At 42.2% G+C, this 17498-nt stretch overlaps 1 protein-coding gene across 1 annotated transcript; it reads left to right on the forward strand.

The window, feature by feature from the left end:
• The first annotated feature begins 62 nt into the window (after nucleotides 1-62).
• Nucleotides 63-15997, forward strand: EIF4E1B (eukaryotic translation initiation factor 4E family member 1B). Its single transcript, XM_054976369.1, is given in 9 exon segments — nucleotides 63-186; nucleotides 189-312; nucleotides 1920-1959; nucleotides 8975-9063; nucleotides 12993-13088; nucleotides 14394-14457; nucleotides 14717-14830; nucleotides 15304-15443; nucleotides 15726-15997. Coding segments are annotated over 9 exon segments (906 nt in total). The 3' UTR covers nucleotides 15841-15997.
• The last annotated feature ends 1501 nt before the right edge of the window (nucleotides 15998-17498 follow it).

The raw sequence follows: 17498 nt of genomic DNA on the forward strand, positions 1-17498 counted from the left end.
GAGCAAGAGAGAGGAGAGGAGTCGCCGGCGCCTTCGCCCGGCTTCTGCTGCTGAATATTGCAATGAGCCGCCGCGCGCCCTATACGCGCCCGGCGAGGGGATTTCATCATCGCGCGCAATCCGCGCTCCCCGCCCCTCCGCCCTGCCCGGATGCAGCAGCGGGACCCCCGGCCTGGAAGGCCGTCTGTCCGGTGACTGGGGCGGGGCATCCGAAAGGAGGGCGCGATAGAAGCCTTTCTGCCCAGGCACGGCAGAAGTGGGGAGCACTGCGCTAGCGAGCAAGAACTTCGTGCTCCTGCAAGGCGTCGCTGGGTAGCGATTTGAGGCGAGCGATGCACTGGCAGAGCCCCGCACGGCGTGGCTGGTCAGCAATTAGGCCGCCACATGGAGGCAATGCCGCAGACCTCGCGCATAGAAAATGCGAACGAGTTCTCGTTCTTTCTCCCCAAAAGTCAGAAATACCGTTTCATTTGTTCCCGGGAAGAAAAGTTAGGGCAACAAAGCGAGGTAGTCGCATATGATGCTTAATTAGAAGGACCCCTTCCCGCACCCCGTCTTAGAGATCACGAGTGCCTATGATGGCCATAAGGAAATAGGTTTGCAGGTTTTGCAGGTTTCCGGTTAAAAATAGATAAGGATTGAACCTTCCTAAAAGCACTTGCAAACAAACAAAAAGGGGGAGAGATCCTTACACATTCCCAAGAAACACTCTTAACCCTTTGAAGGTCTAGTTCTCCTAGTTGCTGAGCCATTTCAGGCTGTACATGGGGATACCGGGCCCTGACCTGGATAGCCCAGGTGAGCCTGATCTCGTCAGATCTCAAAAGCTAAGCAGGGTCAGCCTTAGTAATTGGATGGAAGACCTTCAACCAAGACCAGAGTTGCAGAGGCAGGCGATGGCAAACCACCTCTGTTAGTCTGTTGCCATGAAAACCCCACCAGGGTTTGCCGTAAGTCAGCTATGACTTAAGAGCACTCTCCACCACTGCCATGGGGTTACTGGATTCAGTCCCTCCCCATTCCTTCACCTAGAATATCACCATGTCAGGAAGATTAAGCTAGAATTCTTTTCCCTGGGTGGAGGGGTGTTCGTTCATGCTAGCCCCCACTTGAAGTGATTCTGAAGATTCTCCCATGGAGCAAATACTTTTTGGTTAAGAGGCCATTATAGATCTGGAAAATGGAGCAGGAGCAGAAGTAGACATTAGCCACAGCTCTCTGAATACTTGGTAGAACATTATCTGCCATTTGTGAGCTCCTGTGATAGGACAGAAGTAAAAATAAAAGTCAAGATGGTTCTTAAGGCTGCAATCCTAAGCTTATTTGCTAGAAATCCCTGCCCCCAAACTCCACAAGGCTTTCTTCTGAATAAACATGCATAGGATCAGACCAATTGAGTAGGTAGGATTTATGGCATCATTCACAAAAAAGCATAAAGATTGAATGCTGCTTAATTTGAACCAAGGCTGTCCTGCAAATACCAATGGAGTAATAAGTACATGGATGCATGGATGTTCTTTTGCGCACATATAGAGAACACTTTTGTTTCACAGCCAAGCTGCCACAAAACATATCCACACATCTGGGATTACTAGTAGTTTCCAAATCATACCATGGAGCACTTAAAAAAAAAAGTGATTAGACCGTTAAAACCCATGAAATACCTTTTTATTAGGACCAACCGAAAACACAAAATAGCATGCAAGTTTTTGAGATCTCCAGAACGCTTCACTAGACTGGATGGTGCAAAGCTTATTCCATTACCATGAAGATACGTACACTACAGTTAGTGGCTAGTGAAACAAATAAAGCATAAATATGTTCTCATGTAAAACTAGTGCCAGAATTTCATAGAATAATCACCGTGGACACAAACCTTGTCAGTTCTAGAGTTTTACTATCAACAATTGCTCATGCAGCTGGATTCTAACCAACGTGAACCTGAATGACAAGAAACAAGTAAGACTGAAACATGCAGTGCAAACATGTAGCCATAGTTAACATCTACACAAGCATCTTCTTCTTGGTGGCATCTAGAAAAAATATTATATGAAGGCACCTCTCATTCTAATAAGAATTCCTGCTTAATGAATTAAATAATGTGATCAAAAAATGAGGAGCTACCCGCAACCAGGGGTATAGGAAGTTGCAAAAATTGAAGAAATAGATTTCCATCTACGGTTTTTTTTAGAAGAAAGCGGGGGGGGGGGGGTCAAAATCAGTATCTCTTGTAGATTTTGGAAATGGATGAAACTTTCAAGAAAGAATCAGCAGTTTAAATTACAAAAACCTTTCAGGACCTGGCTTTGTAGTTTTTTAAAATAACCTGTACTTTTATTTTATTTCAATAACCGTACTTTTATTCATTTATCTTTATAGCTTTTATTTGTTTTACAAATGTTAGATAATAACATACATTAACAGAAGAAATATTTGAGTAAGCCACAACAGTATTTATAATTTATCTGAAATAATAATTAAACTAATTTAAACTCTAGCACTAAATCTCTACTATATTCAACCAATAGGATCAACTCTGATGCAATAATATATTTGGGGGCTTATCAGCAAGTGCCATGTTAGCATATATCTATGTAAACTAGAAATGCCTTAATTCCACATTAGAAGAAAATGAGAGCTCATGTGGTCTGTTGGGACTGGGAAAACCAGGGTTAAGTCTCATAATGATCACTGGCAATGCTATCTTAAACAGAGTCACACCCTTCCAAGACTACTGATATCAATGGATTTAGACCTGTTTAGGGCTGCATTGTAAGTGGCCTTGGACCAGTCATTCTATCTGCCTAACCTACCTCACAGGGCTGTTGTGAGGATAAAAGAGCGTTACTTCTGTTAATACTAAAAAAGCTATACCAGAATTAATGAGAGAGATCCGTGAATATGGAATAATTACAGAATTACACATCAACTATAAAAAATCTCGAGCATTATATATAAATATCAAACCTAAAACACAATATAAAATTTAAAGTGATTTGAATATTCCAGTATTTTATAAATCATTCAACTAAGTGTAAATATTTCAAAACATTTAAATAAACGTCAGCAGCTAAACCTCCACCCAGTAATTCAACAAATAAGAAAAGATATTAAGAGATGGTCCAAGATACATCTGACAATCATGGGCAGAATCGATGCTATTAAAATAGTAGTACTGCCAAAATTATTTTTTTCAAGCATTTCCCATAGCAATTGAATCAAAAAAGCTAGCAAAATGGCAAAAGATATTTACTGATTTCATTTATCAAAGTAAAAGGCCATGACTTACAAAGGCCCTGAGACAAAAAAAAGGTTAGATCAAGGGGGATGGGGAGAACCCAGTATGAGTAAATATTATGAGGCAAACCAGCTGAAAACATTGATGGCATATCTGGAGTGTACCCCTGATAAGACATGGGTGGGCATGGAAGCCAATAGAGAGCACCTGAAATTAATTGAAAAAACTATTTTTAGAGGGGGAAAAGTAAGAGATATAAAATGGGTTGAAAATCCCTTTTTATACACCACATTAAAAATCTGGAATAAATGGAAGAACAAAGTGATCCCAGAAATATCCCCATTAATTTCATTTACATTACACTCCAACTTTTCCTACATAGAGAAAACAAAAGAATATAATAAATGGTAAGAAAAAGGGATTCACAGAATGAGAGATCTTTACAAAAATGAAGCTCCCCTCACAGTTGTACAACTAAAAGAAAAATTAAGGAATCCCGATGAATTGGATACTTCTTTATCAATTACATTATTTGATTGTGAATCCTACAGTAAGGAAAACTATGACCAGAAAGATGACAAAATTTGAACAGAATACAACACATGAATAGCACAAAAGGAATAACCTCCAAAATATATTCATATTTAGTTGAAACAGATAGAAGTGCATCAATTGGATTGAAAACAATTTGGGGAAATAATACTGGGATAAACATAGACAAAAATATATGGGAAAAATTATGGACAACTCAGACCAGGAAAACAGTATCAATAGCCCTCAGGGAAAATTCCTTTAAGTTATTACACCAATGGTATATAACCCTGGTACGTCTTGCTTGAATAAATAACACAAACTGTTGGAGGAGCTGCAATCAATCAGGCAATTATATACACATGTGGAGGTCATGCCCTGTCATATAAAAATTTTGGAGGAAAATATTTATAAAAATGGAAAATATCACACATCAAGTTATTTATGTCACATCAGCACTGGCCCTGCTAACAATATGGGGGGAACAAAAATAGAAAAGTATCATCCAAGAAATTAATAGCGTTCATGCTGATGGCAGCCCATAAGGTTATAGAAAAGTGCTAAAAATCTGCAGAATTATTATCATTACATCACTGATACTGAGTTATGGCAAATAATTGGCAGAAAAATTGACACATTAATTTAAGAGTTGTTAATGGTAATGCCAGAATGTCAGATTTCTATGAAACATAGCAAGACTTAATATCATATATTAATCAGAACAGTACCTAATACCAACATTTATCTGAACCCTTCCTCAAGTTATTCACAGTATATATAGAAATGTTTTTTAAAAAAAACTCCCATATGCCATTAAAAATTTCCTCTCTGTGTTTTATATTATGCAAGATAAATGTGAAAAGCCCTCCACTAACAGTTTGATTCAACATTGCCCGTCTTCTTTTCAACTTTTTTCCCTCATTTTTCTTCCTTTTCTTACTTAGTCTTGTATTATGTACTCACTGCTTATCAGGGCTTTTTTTCAGCAGAAACGCAGTGGAACGGAGTTCCGGAACCTCTTGAAAATGGTCACATGGCTGGTGGCCCCGCCCCCTGATCTCCGGACAGAGGAGAGTTTAGATTGCCCTCCGCGCCGCTCAGCTCCCCTCTGTCTGGAGAGCAGGAGGCGGGGCCACCAGCCATGTGACCATTTTCTCCAAGGGCAACCCACTGAGTTCCACCACCTCTTTTCCCAGAAAAAAGCCCTGCTCATTATTCTTATATGCAGTATTGTATGTTATGTATGTGGTTTAGATGGTAGATTTTTTCTTGTGTTTGAAACATTAATAATTTTTTTTAAAAAAGAGTGAAGGGGAGAACCATAAACACTGCCTCCGACTCCGTCAAGGAAGGTTGGTATAAAAGGTGACAGATAACACAGAACATTATTTCCTTTTTCATTGACAAGGACCTATCACTCTTTGCACATACACTGTTCACTGATGACATTTTATCTGATTTCCATTTTTTTCTAGCTCAATTTTTCCTGCTGCAACAAAAAATGACAAGAAATCTGTAAATTTTATGAGCACATTAGGACTGAATTGAGCAGTATTTCTGATTTTATTCCTTCTTACCTATTGATATATTGTTAGAACAAAGGGTGCCACTGTTTTCTGGCAGGACTTGTATGCTTTTACTGCTGCACATCTCACAGAAATTCAACAGATGAAACATTTCCCTAGTAGAGATGCAATGTTGAAGGAAAACTTCACCTATTGAATAACTACCTATTATGCAGCTGTTAACAGCCATCCCCAAAGCCCTGCCAGAAAACATAGCAACTCAATCTGAAATGAAATCATTTTACTTTTTCAGAATCAAATGAAATCAGACATTCATGTTTGGAAACTTTAATAAAAATCTGGCTTGATAGGCATTTTCTATAAATGCACTCTCCCTAGAACATTCTGTTGTATAATGGGGGACCTCTGGGACCTTCTAATGTCGCCTCATGACTGGCTTCTTTTTACAGGGTAAGTGTTATTTTGGTGAAACGGGCCTATCCCTATCTGATGGCAACCCTCAGCTACAGTTACCAGATTTTTAGGCAAACCAGGGCTCACAAGGAAGTGGGGGGAGGATAACTTGGAAATCTCTTCCACCAATCCCTGTGACTTCGGGATGCTAAAAGGCTTGAGCAGTTCCCCACACCCATTTCTCCTTTAATTGGGATTTAGGGCCAACATTCTATTTCTTCCCTCATCTCTGGCTACTGGGGTCTCTTTCTCTGCAAAGTCACTTTTTCTGCAGACCTGGACAGTCCACTGAATGTGTAGATAATGTAACTCCATTAGGACAGGGTTTAGATGGGTAGTAGTGTTGGTCTGCAGCATGTGAGTCCAGTGGCACCTTAGAGACCAACAAGATTTTTTGGATATGAGCTTTTGAGAGTCAGTTTCCTTATTCTGGTATCTTCAGAGCTTTGACTTTCAAAAGCTCTTACCCTGAAAATCTTGTTGGTCTCTACAGTGCTACTGGACTCAAATCCTGCAGTTCCATTGGAACATTCTATCTGAGGTTCTTTCTTTAAAAAAAAAAGTGGTAAAAAGGTGGTATATTCCTTAAGCCAATTTATTTTAGTAGGCCCATTTGGCCTACCTTTTGTGCTCCATCCAATAGGGAAAGACAGGTGTACCTTTATGCAGTCCGGTCTTTGAAGGGAGGAGAAAAGGAAGCCTGGAGCTTTAAGAAGTGAGGCTTCTTGGTTAAAGGTGGTTCTGAGTGGGGCCTTTAGGATAAAAGATCTGAAGCAGTGGAGGCTGTTGTTGTTATTGTTCAGGAGGGTAGCAGTAGAGATGGTGAGTGTCTCTTCACTTTGCCCCCACCCCCAGCTGTTGGTTTTTTGAATTACTGTTTTAGGTGTATTTAAAAAATCTTTTCAGAGGTCTTATTGGTCCTTGAAGAAAAAAAGCTGTTAGCCTAGCCTAAATAAAGTGGTTCTTCTGTTTATTATTCTGAAAAACTTATCTGGCTTTTTAGTATAAAGTTGGGTTTTCCTCACTAAGTCATCAGTTCTGTGCATGCTTATGTGAAAATAATTGGTTAATTTAGGGGGACTTCTTTCTGAGAAAGTATACACTGACCTGAGTTGTATCTTGCTGAGCTCTGTTGGGGGGGTATAACAGCCGTATTGAGCCTATTATTGGTAAGATTGCCAATTCTCTTGCTCAGTATGTGATGATGAGGGAAACTACAGTTGCTGAAATTGCCTCTTCTCTATATAAGAGGGTTACTTTTAGTTTTCAGTCATCCTTCAGGAAGGGCTCCTATTGTTGCTGTGCATTACTGAGGAGGAGTGGCATCTCCTGATCTTCTGCTTATAATTCTGCTGTTAAAGTCACAAGAACCCTGCCTAGCAAAAAGTTTCAGAATTAGATATAGCATATGTTGCTTCTGCCAACCTTATTCTCCGCGGGCTAAGGTGTTTTGTTTTGTTGCTGGTGTGTATGATTCTCCAGGCAGGTGAGAAGAACTAATACTACCTAGGGTTGGCTTTTACTGTGGAATGGTCTTTTAAACCCATGGGTACTGTCTTCATCCTTCTAGTTTTTAGGAAACTACACCAAACTGGATTATTCAGGACATTTAAAATGAGGGAGAGCAAACAGCAGCTTTTGTAATTTTATACCGTGTTTGCTATGGGTGGCTTTTGTTGTGTATATTTGTGTCCTCCTGAGTGATAGGGCTCTCATCTTTGTTGAAAACTGCCTTGGGTACTAAATGGTGAGGGGAAAGGTGGGTTATAAGTAAGTTGGAATGATACATCTGAGTAGGGTAAATAGTAGATTACTAGGCATTAGAACATAAGAAAAGCCCTGCTGTTTCAGGCCTCTAGTCCAGCATACTGTTTCACAGTGGCCATCCAGTTGTCTTGGAGGGGCTAATGACAGGGCACAGAGGCTGAGACCCTCCAATACTGCTGCTTCCCAGTGCTGGTTTTCAGAGGTTTGCTGCCTCCATAGATGGAGGCTCACCTCAGTCACCGTGGCTGGTAGGGATTGGTGGACCACTTCTCCATTAATCTTTCTAACACTCTTTTAAAGCTCGCCTTTTAAATGTGTGTAGCCATCACTACCTTCATTTTAATTGCTCTTCTAGTAAAGAAGTATTTCTTTTTGTCTGTTCCATATCTATTGTCCTGAGCATCTCTTCCCTCCACTAAATTGTGAAGTCCCAAACTTTCCAGCCTTTCCTCATAGGAAAGGTACTCCATCTTGGTTGATCTCCTTTGTGTTTTTCCAGCTCTGCAATATCCTGTTTAAGATATAACAACCTCAGCTGCATAGAGTATTCCAAATGAGGTTGTTCCATATCTTGCCATTTCATAATACAGGCCATTTTATTTTCAACTCTTTTCCTAAGAGTTCCTAGTATGGAGTCCCCCTTTGAAATTCTTCTTATAAGATTGTTTACAGTGACCTCTATGTTCTGGCACTGCGCTGTTTTCCCTGAGAGCATTACTACAATATCCTGTCACCTAATATGGTTTTGCCATTTCATGTGGTGTGTCACCTTTTTTTTTTCATGAAATCTGCTTTGAGTCTTGGTAAGAAAGTAAATGGTAAATAAAGTAAATAAAAATGAATAAATCCCAGAGGGGTAGCTGTGTTATAGTCATCTGCAACCCAAACAAAACAAGTTGTTTGCTGCACTTGGTTAGCTACACATTTTTATTCTAGCATAAATTTTTGTGAACTAGAACACCTTTTCTCAGAGTTAACTGAAGAAGCAGGTGCTAGCCCACAAAAATTTATGTAGGAATAAAAGTGTGCTAGCCTTAAAAATGTTGCAAAGTTTATTTTGTTTTTTTCTCTTATAGATACTGCCTTTTTTCTTACAAGTGCTGCCAACTCTTTTTGGGAAGGGAATAAAGTGCTGTGAGCAGTTCTAGTTACTGTTCTTGTCAGAAGGAAAAGAAAACTGTGGGGAAATGCTCTTTCATTCTTTTTTTGGAGAGGTCATATTTTATCTCAGAATTGAGAACATTTTGGAGGCTTACTGCATAGGGGATTTTTGCTAGTTGAAAAAAGCATACAAAACATTCTTCTGCCACTGAACAAGGGCACCAGGCCAGCACCACAAATATGTAGTACCTCTAGTTTTCCTCTTCCTTCCTACCACCACAGGGACAATCCTTCTGTTTGTTTTTGTATTGTATTCCTTGTTTTGACACTATTTGTTATCCACTTATTTAAATGTCAGGCAAGTGCACAGGAAGAGCAGCGAAAGCGCAAGACCAGAAGAGAGGAGGTGACGGTAGAACGCTTCAGGAAACATCCTCTCCAGAACAGGTAATAGCATCCCCCATATTTCCTTTTGCTCTTACCTGGAAATCCCCATTGGCTCCCCCACTTTCCTGTTTCCTTCCCACCCACCTCCAGCCAACCTACCTTTTTTGATCGCTATCTTCTGCTTTTCCTCCTTCATTCCCCCAGCAATCTCTGTCCAGGAAGAGTATGGCTGAGTTGTGCCACAGGGTTCAGTTGTGCAGTGGGGAACTCACAAGGAATTGCAGGGGTACCTCACTTTCCCTTATATCCCTGTTCCCACACTATTTCCTATTTTCCTCCTCCTGGCAGCCCCCATAACCTCACTATCCCCTGTTTCCTTTTCTCCTTCCCACACACCAGCCTACCTTCTCTCTGCCCCACACCTTTGGTTATGTTTATTATTTGCTTACTTCACTTACAACTCACCTTTCTCCACAAAGGGGAACTAAAGTGACTTACATCATTCTCCCCTCCTCTGATTTATTTTCACAACAACCCTGGGAGGTAGGTCAGGCTGGCATGGTATGACTATCCCAAGATTGCCCAGTGACATTTCAAGGCAGAGTGGGGATTTGAACCTGAGTCTCTCAGATCTGAAACTCTGGTCTTTTTCGCTTTGGGGCTTTAAAGAGTTTCAGTAACTGTTCTGCTTCCCATGTTTGCAGGAGTTTCACACTTGCAAGATACTCATGGGACGCAGTACCAATGTTTGTCCGCGGTATCCCCGATTTCCCCCCCCCTACGATTTTATTTTGAAGCTGCTGCCAAGTCATATCTGGTCAGATTAATGTCAGTGTGAACTCTATACTCTCCTTCTGCTTCTCTGCTTTTCCCTTCCTCCCTTGGGGTATGCACACACTCTTTTTTTTCAAAGGCAAGAATGGATTGTAACATTGTAACATGGCTGCACGTTCCTCCTGACTTTAAAAGCCAGGAAAGGATTAAATGGCTGCTTTTCCCTCCTTTCCAGGCATGTTTTGGGCTTTGCCAAACAGAAAAAAAGCTGAAGCATTTTGCACAGCAAAACTAAGCAGCAGGGAAGCTGCCTGGAGGGGATGAAGCAGCAGCAGCATTTTAACCCTTTTCTGGCTTGGCTTTAAAAAAAAATGAGAATGGAACAAGCACGAAAAGTACATATTTTCCCCCTGAACTCCACCACCAATTATCGCTCCAGTGGGCATGGGACAGCCCAATCAGCAAATACAGGGGAGGGGGCGGGAAGGGTTACAACATTGCAATGCTACTACACCTGCTCAAAGTTTTTTTTTTTTAAAGTGTGACATGAATTGCAAAGCCCCGAAAGCCCAAAACTGGACTGAGGCTTCAAAGCCCATCTAAAATGAAAAACAAGATGCCAAATCAAAACTGCCTCAGACAGTGTGGAACATGGGGGTGCCATGCTGAAGCCATTGCAATTGTGGCAAATGCTCATAAATGGTGGTTTAAATTTTAAGTGCGAAAAGGATCTCCAACCAGTATACCACAGGAGTTTTTGAAGTGCCTGCTGTTGAACAGTAGCAAGCAGCCAGGTCTGGTTGTTGGTGGTGGGTGTAGCTCTGATGGGTCTTCCCTCCAAGGGCCAAACAGCCTTTTATTGTCAGGAACTGAGGCTTGATGGCTGGCGTGGTTGCTTAGCAAAGGCCATTGAGGGCATTCATTTCAAATTAAAGGCACTACTTCTATTATTTGGAGCGGATACCCTAGTATTTTTTTTTTTTTTTACATTTCAGAACGTTTTCTCTCTTGCGCAAACCTGGGGCCTTTTCAGGTTTGTAGAAAGATCTGTTTTGTGTGTTCAAGGCTCCAGTCTCTGGATTTAAGTATCCACAGATTTGGCCACATTGAGAATTAGATATCTTAACAGGGGTCTATTTTTCCAATGGAGGTGCTCCTGCTCCCATTGCCTGCTGCTGCTTAGAGAGGCAGTGGGAAATTTTTAAAAAACTCCACAGTATTGCATGCTATGTTGGGTCACTTCCAGTAAAAAATGGAAATGACATTGGGAAGCTCTAGGAATTACTGGAAACTTTATGGTTTCACCACAGAGTTTCTGAAGCTTCCTAGAGCTACCTATGACATGTCCTTTTTTACTGGAAGTGATGTGATGCTGCAGCTGGTTTCATAGTCCTCCCATATCCTCACCCACAGTCCTCTCACCAGTTGCCAGGCACTGACTAGCAACCCTATACAGTTATGATTCTATGGCCCTCCCCAGTGCCATTTTTGTAGTCTTAACTTTCCTAGTTTAATGGCTACTCTCCCTGTTAACCTGAAATGTCCTTGTTATATGCATTGAAATGTGACGAGAGCGATGTGCATGACTCAGCAGATATTTGTTGCCAAGAAATCCTTTGTTTAGCTTTCAAGAAATGCTTTGTATGCTACAGTATATCTTTTGAGTGACCATTGCCCTATAGAAAGAAATCCCAATGCTAATATAAATTCCAGATATGTTGCATAGAATTGTTTCTGGAAGTGCAGATTGTCAAATGTGGTGGTAACATTTTCTCTTGCCTCTTTTACTGCTATAGGCAAATCCCACCTGAAATTACCTGAGGGTGGAGGGGTGGGGTTGCCCACTTTGCTTGTACCTAAAAGGGTTTTGTCAATATCTGAAATGCAAAAACATCATTTTTCACTCATCTTGAAGACCCCCTGGTTGTCCTTGCTGTGCTCATCTCCCGAGTGGGACCAGACCGCTGTAGGGCCAGTTCTCCCCTCCAAGAGACTGCTTAGGGAGGAACAGCGAGGAGGCAGTGTTGCACTACAGGGGCTTGGCTTGCTCCCAGTGGTCAGCAGTGCAGAGGAGGTCTGCACCCATCAGTTTTGCTTTCCACATGGAGACAGGCTAGTGTAGTTTCCTCACTGCTGTGGATACAGTGCAGTGGCAACAGGGCTTCCACATGGCTGGCTTTCCAATAGTGTTCCTGTCAGAGTCTCCTGGCAGCAGCCAATCCCTCACCACCATGTTTTTAAAAGTGTTAATTGACCACTATCACCTTGAAAAGTCTCTAGCCCATTTCACTGTGGAGATATGCCATGTGAGGCCACATGAAAGTTTCAAATTTTCCTACCCACATGGAGGCCTTCCAAGCTTTGCTGTGATCTTTCCCAAAACTTTGCAGCAAAGCAGGTTTGGGAAAGATTGGAGTAAAGCCAAGGAAACCCCAGATGGTGCAGAAATGTACCACCGTGTTGTGGGAAAGTAGGGAGTGGGGAAGCCCACTTTTTGCCTAGGGTTTGGTGCCACTGAATTTGTGCCACTGCCAGCCAGGCCTGTATGAGCCCCTGCAGCACTGCGAGTGCCACTGGGGCTACACTTACTCCTGACTGCCAGTTGCATGGAAGAAGCAGCGTGTATGCCTTTCTCAAGATGACTAAACACCTTCAACTGACTGCTTGTTTACTTACCACCTTTCTTCCCAGTGGGGCCCAAATGAGTTTCCATCTTTCTCATCTCCATTTTATTCTTACAACAATCCCATGAGATAGGCTAGGCTGAGAGTGTGTGACTGGCCCAAAGTCACTCAGCAAGTTTCCATGGTAGAGAGGGGACTCGCAGAGCCTAGTCTGATTTTCTCACCACTATACCACACTGGCGCTATGACCTCACATTCAGTTTGATCACTCTTGTCTTTCTGGCACAAGAGGCACGCCTATATTCCTGGAAACTGCATCTTCTCTCATGCCCTCTCCATACAATGGGAGGAGCTGAATAAAATCCACCGTGCACTTCCTGCAAGTTTAGCTTCATTCATATTTGAACAGATATTCTGTGAGGAACTGAACTGCGTATGGGGCAGCACTGCTCCCTTTTCACTGTTTAGAAAGCACCATGCTCTGATTCTTGGTATGATGAGCCAGGATATGTTTGCATATAGGTTGAGTGCCTGTGTGAAATATGTGCATATAGCTGGTAGTTTAATGATGCCTTTTGCTGATCTTCATAGGTGGGTCCTATGGTTCTTCAAAAATGACAAGAGCAAGACATGGCAGGAGAACTTAAGACTTGTCACCAAGTTTGACACTGTGGAAGACTTTTGGGCGTGAGTGCTTTTCATTCCTCCTTACTGTTAAGATACCTGAACTTGACAATCCCAAATTCAGTCTGTCTATCTCGTGGTAAGTCTTGTTAAAATCTCCAATGAAAATGGCAGCAGAACTACAGTAATGAGAAGAAAGGGAGGAAATTGTTGAAAATTTGTAGATTGTCAGTCTCAGAAATGCTCTGATAAGGGTGTTGTCAACATCATGCTGCCAAGTAAAAGAATTAATTTGAAATAGTTTATGTAGGTGTTTTTTTCCTCACAGTGCTGTAGAATCTGACAGACCTGCAAGCAATTCCAGCAACATGAAGTGCATAAGAGAAGCATTCAAAAAAGGAATTTCAGTGCTGATGTCCCTATTAAATTACTATTGGGGCGTACCCACACTTTAGACTCCGTTCATTCTCTTAATCAATGGAACTCTGAGGCTTTCAGGATTCTTAACAGCCTTGCTAATACTACAGTTCTAGGGATTCTTTGAGGGAAAGCATGTTGATTAAGTTCTTATAAAATCAAAACAAATTTGCAATGTATGTACAGCTTGGGTCGAACTCAAGTAGTAACATTAAATGTGTCTATGATTGAGAAGGGAGCTATATAACATACTAGTTGGAATTGGAAGGGAAACAAGAATATCTGCGTCTGACAAACACTTTCCATTTCAGAGCTGCCCTGTACATTAGCACATACTTGTGCACAGGGCTTTTTTTCAGCTGGAACGTGGTGGAATGGAGTTCCGGCACCTCTTGAAAATGCTCGCATGGCCGGTGGCCCTGCCCCCTGATCTCCAGATAGAGGGGATTTTAGATCGCCCTCCGCACCGTGTTGCAGAGGGCAATCTAAACTCCCCTCTGTCTGGAGATCAGGGGGCAGCGTCACCGGCCATGTGACCATTTTCGCCGAGAGCTATTTAAACTTTAAAAAACTCTCCCCCCGCCCCGTTCCAGCTGACCCAAAGTGACATCATTGTGCAGTCCTGAGTTCCACCACTGAGTTCCACCACCTCTTTTCCCAGAAAAAAGGCCCTGCTTGTGCATATATATGCTAAAAATGGAATTGCATATTTTAAAACTAATTAGATGCACATGCATGTGGTTGGGAGCTCCCAATAGGCCTCAGTTCCTTGCAGTATGTACCACTACTTTGTGTGGGCGTGGAACAGTTCTTAAGGATATTTCCATGGTGGTGTTGAGTTGCTACTTTAGAAATATTCCTGCCATGTTTTATTAGATCTCTATCTCCATGGGGAGTAATCTACTATCCGTTTTTTTAACATATCTTGTCTCCTTCCTCTTGAGGCTACAGGCTGTATAGTCATATCCAACTGGCCAGCAAGCTGACCTCAGGCTGTGACTACTCTCTTTTCAAGGTAAGACATCTCCAAGTTGACGCTTCTGATTCCTGTCCCTGTTCAGTTGCACTGTGCAGGTCGCCTGTGGGGATACTGAACAGAGATGACATGTTCCATCTGTAGTCAAGGTTTTCTTTTTTTTCTTATTGGTTGAGTCTTGCCATACACTGCAGTACTATGCATGGTCTGCTGGGAATCTGATATCAATTGGAGGCATGAGGTATGTGTGAATTGTATGTGTTGTGTCATTAAGCACTTCTGGTTGTTTTCCTGACAGGATGGTATTGAGCCTATGTGGGAAGATAATCGGAACAAACGGGGTGGCCGCTGGCTTATTGCACTGGCCAAGCAGCAGCGGCATACAGAGCTTGACCATTTCTGGCTGGAGACAGTAAGTAAGCTGTGTGTGTGTGTGTGTGTGTGGCTGTGTGTGTGGCTGCGTTTTTCACACATAGATCTTCTCTGATTTCTACCCATGTTACTGTGCTGGGTTTAAGCCTCGTTGTTTCAGTCTTCAGCAGACCAAAAAGCTCCCACACTAGTCCTCCCTTCAGTAGTTCTTTCCCTAGATGATGGTAGTTCATTGGTGTGAGGTGGCTTGACAGCTTGATAAGGGGAGAAGCAAAGTCTATATGGCATTCTTCTGCCCAGGCAGCCCTTTCTTTCCTGTATATTGTTTCCCTTCCAGTTCTGAGTTAAGCTCTTTCCCAAAGGGTGTAGCATTTTTGTTTCCTTTAGGGCAGGACAAGCTGCTTAAAGAGCCTTTATAAGGCCCGATGTGTTGCCCATTTCCCATGCCTATACTGCATCCTGTGGTTCCCTGTGTAATTCCTGTATTTCCCCCATCTTGTCACTTGTGTGTAGTTGCTGTGTCTGATTGGAGAAATGTTTGATGACTACAGTGATGATGTCTGTGGGGCTGTCATCAACATCCGTGCCAAGGGGGACAAGATTGCAATCTGGACCCAGGAGGCAGAGAATCGAGATGGAGTCACTCATATTGGGTAAAAGGCTGTTTCCCATCCTCTGCTGTGCCTGTAGTGCTGGGCAATGGCTTAGGGGAGCTAATGTCAGCCAGTCACCTTCCATAAAGTAGAATCTATCCTCATAATCAAATGTGCCACAGGTGCTGGAAAGGAGAGCAAGCGGTTGACATAAAAATGAAATTCCTATTTTTCAATAAAGGATTACTTCACTGGGAGGGGTTCTGGGTATGCTAACGGTGGCTGCAGAAAAGAGAAGCTGCTCCTGGCAAGCTGATATGACAGAATGTTATTTGTTTGCAGGCGTGTGTACAAGGAGCGCCTGGGCCTGTCTTCAAAAGTGGTGATTGGTTATCAGGCTCATGCAGACACAGCCACCAAGAGCAGTTCCCTCATGAAGAACAAGTTTGTGGTGTGAGCGACTGCGGTAGAGCCTCCCAGTTGGCAGGATCTTTGGGGCAGTTGGAGGGAGATGGGAGGGATTGGTATATATTGCTTTGTTCTTGGGAAACTAAAATATTGTAGCTCAGCACTTATATGCTTGTGTCTTTGCCCAAGATTGGAGGCTTGTGAAAATTAATAATCTTTGTCAACAAAATGATTTCTATGGGCTTCCTTTGAATTATCAAGAGTGGTATCTCTCTATGGGGGTGAGCTTATAACAGTTTACTTCCCTGTCCAGGCACCTGGGTTGTATGGCAACAGTTGGGTACCTGAGTAGTGGATGAGAGTTACAACATATCTGACATTCTCTTATGTCTCTCTCCCCCCCCCCCACTCCACACACACAAACACACACTTGGTTGGGTTCTTATCTTAACTCCTTTTTGGTTTTGGTGAAATGAAGGTTCATCTTCTCAAAAGTAAACACTTCCTACTCACATTCTTCCCTGTGGACCTGTATCTAGGGCAAAATATGATGCAAGGCCAACTTGAGTGTAAGCATGGGCTTCTGTGTTGCTGGTGGGCCACATGGCCTGCTTGCTAGAGGTGATATGACACATTCCTCTAGTCTAACCCACTTTTGGGAGTGGATTGGAGGGGTTTTTGAGCCCACTTCATATTCTGAAACCTCCTTCATGACTGATGGAGTGCCATAGAACTGACTTGAAATTCAGTGAAACAACCTATCTAGTAACTTGATTTTGTTCTTGCAACATATCACTCCTGGATTTCCCACAGATGGATGGTAATATCTACAGGTAGAACTATGGCAAGACATCCTTGGAGCATGCCATAAATAAAGCCATTTATTGGGAAAGTGCCTGAATTCCAAGATAAGCTCTTCCAAAGAAATATCCTGGGGGTGGGTTGATTGGGTAACTGGACGGATACAACAGAACCCGTGTTTGGTGATGAAGAGCAATAAGTGCTGGCCCTAAAGCTGTTTTTAGCTTTGAACATAGCAGCCATTAATGGGCCAGGGCTAACCACTGAATATAGCAGAGGATGGGCTAGCTCAGTCCTTCAGCATGGCTCCCCATTTGCACCTGTTCCAAAGAACTGGCAAAATGCTAGGTGGAAGCTTTGATCTGAGTCTTGACATAGCTTGAACAGAAGCTTCAAGCTGCATCCCAAGTGAATTGATGCTAATCTGACCTAACAAGAAAAGCTCTCTTCTTGGTGCTTCTTTTAGTGATGGGAACAGAAGCCCTAGTATTACTTGCCACTAGCATTTTCGTAAGCTTGTTTGTCTGTCTCGCAGAACAAACATCCTTGCTATGTTGCTTCAGTTGTCTTTCTTCATAATAAATAATAAAAAGTGTCATTGATTGTTCATGATATATAGGACCCAAAAGTATAGAAAAATGCATAAGATAGTATTTAACAAAGAGAAGTGGCTAGTAGCCATTGATCAATCTGTCCTCCGTGAATCTTCCTTTTAAAGCTATCCATGCTTGCAGCTATGAGTTCTGCAATTTAATTGCTTGTCAAGTAAAGAAATGCTTCATTTTGTCCACTGTCTTCATTGGGTGCCCCTGAGTTCTGGTACTATGGAAGGAGAAAAGTTCTATCCTCTGCTTTTAGAAAATGGCTCACAACTGAGCCTTCTGAATGGTAACACAGAAAGAGACA

The sequence above is a fragment of the Eublepharis macularius genome, chromosome 4, assembly GCF_028583425.1.
Source record: "Eublepharis macularius isolate TG4126 chromosome 4, MPM_Emac_v1.0, whole genome shotgun sequence".
Classification (NCBI taxonomy): domain Eukaryota; kingdom Metazoa; phylum Chordata; class Lepidosauria; order Squamata; family Eublepharidae; genus Eublepharis; species Eublepharis macularius.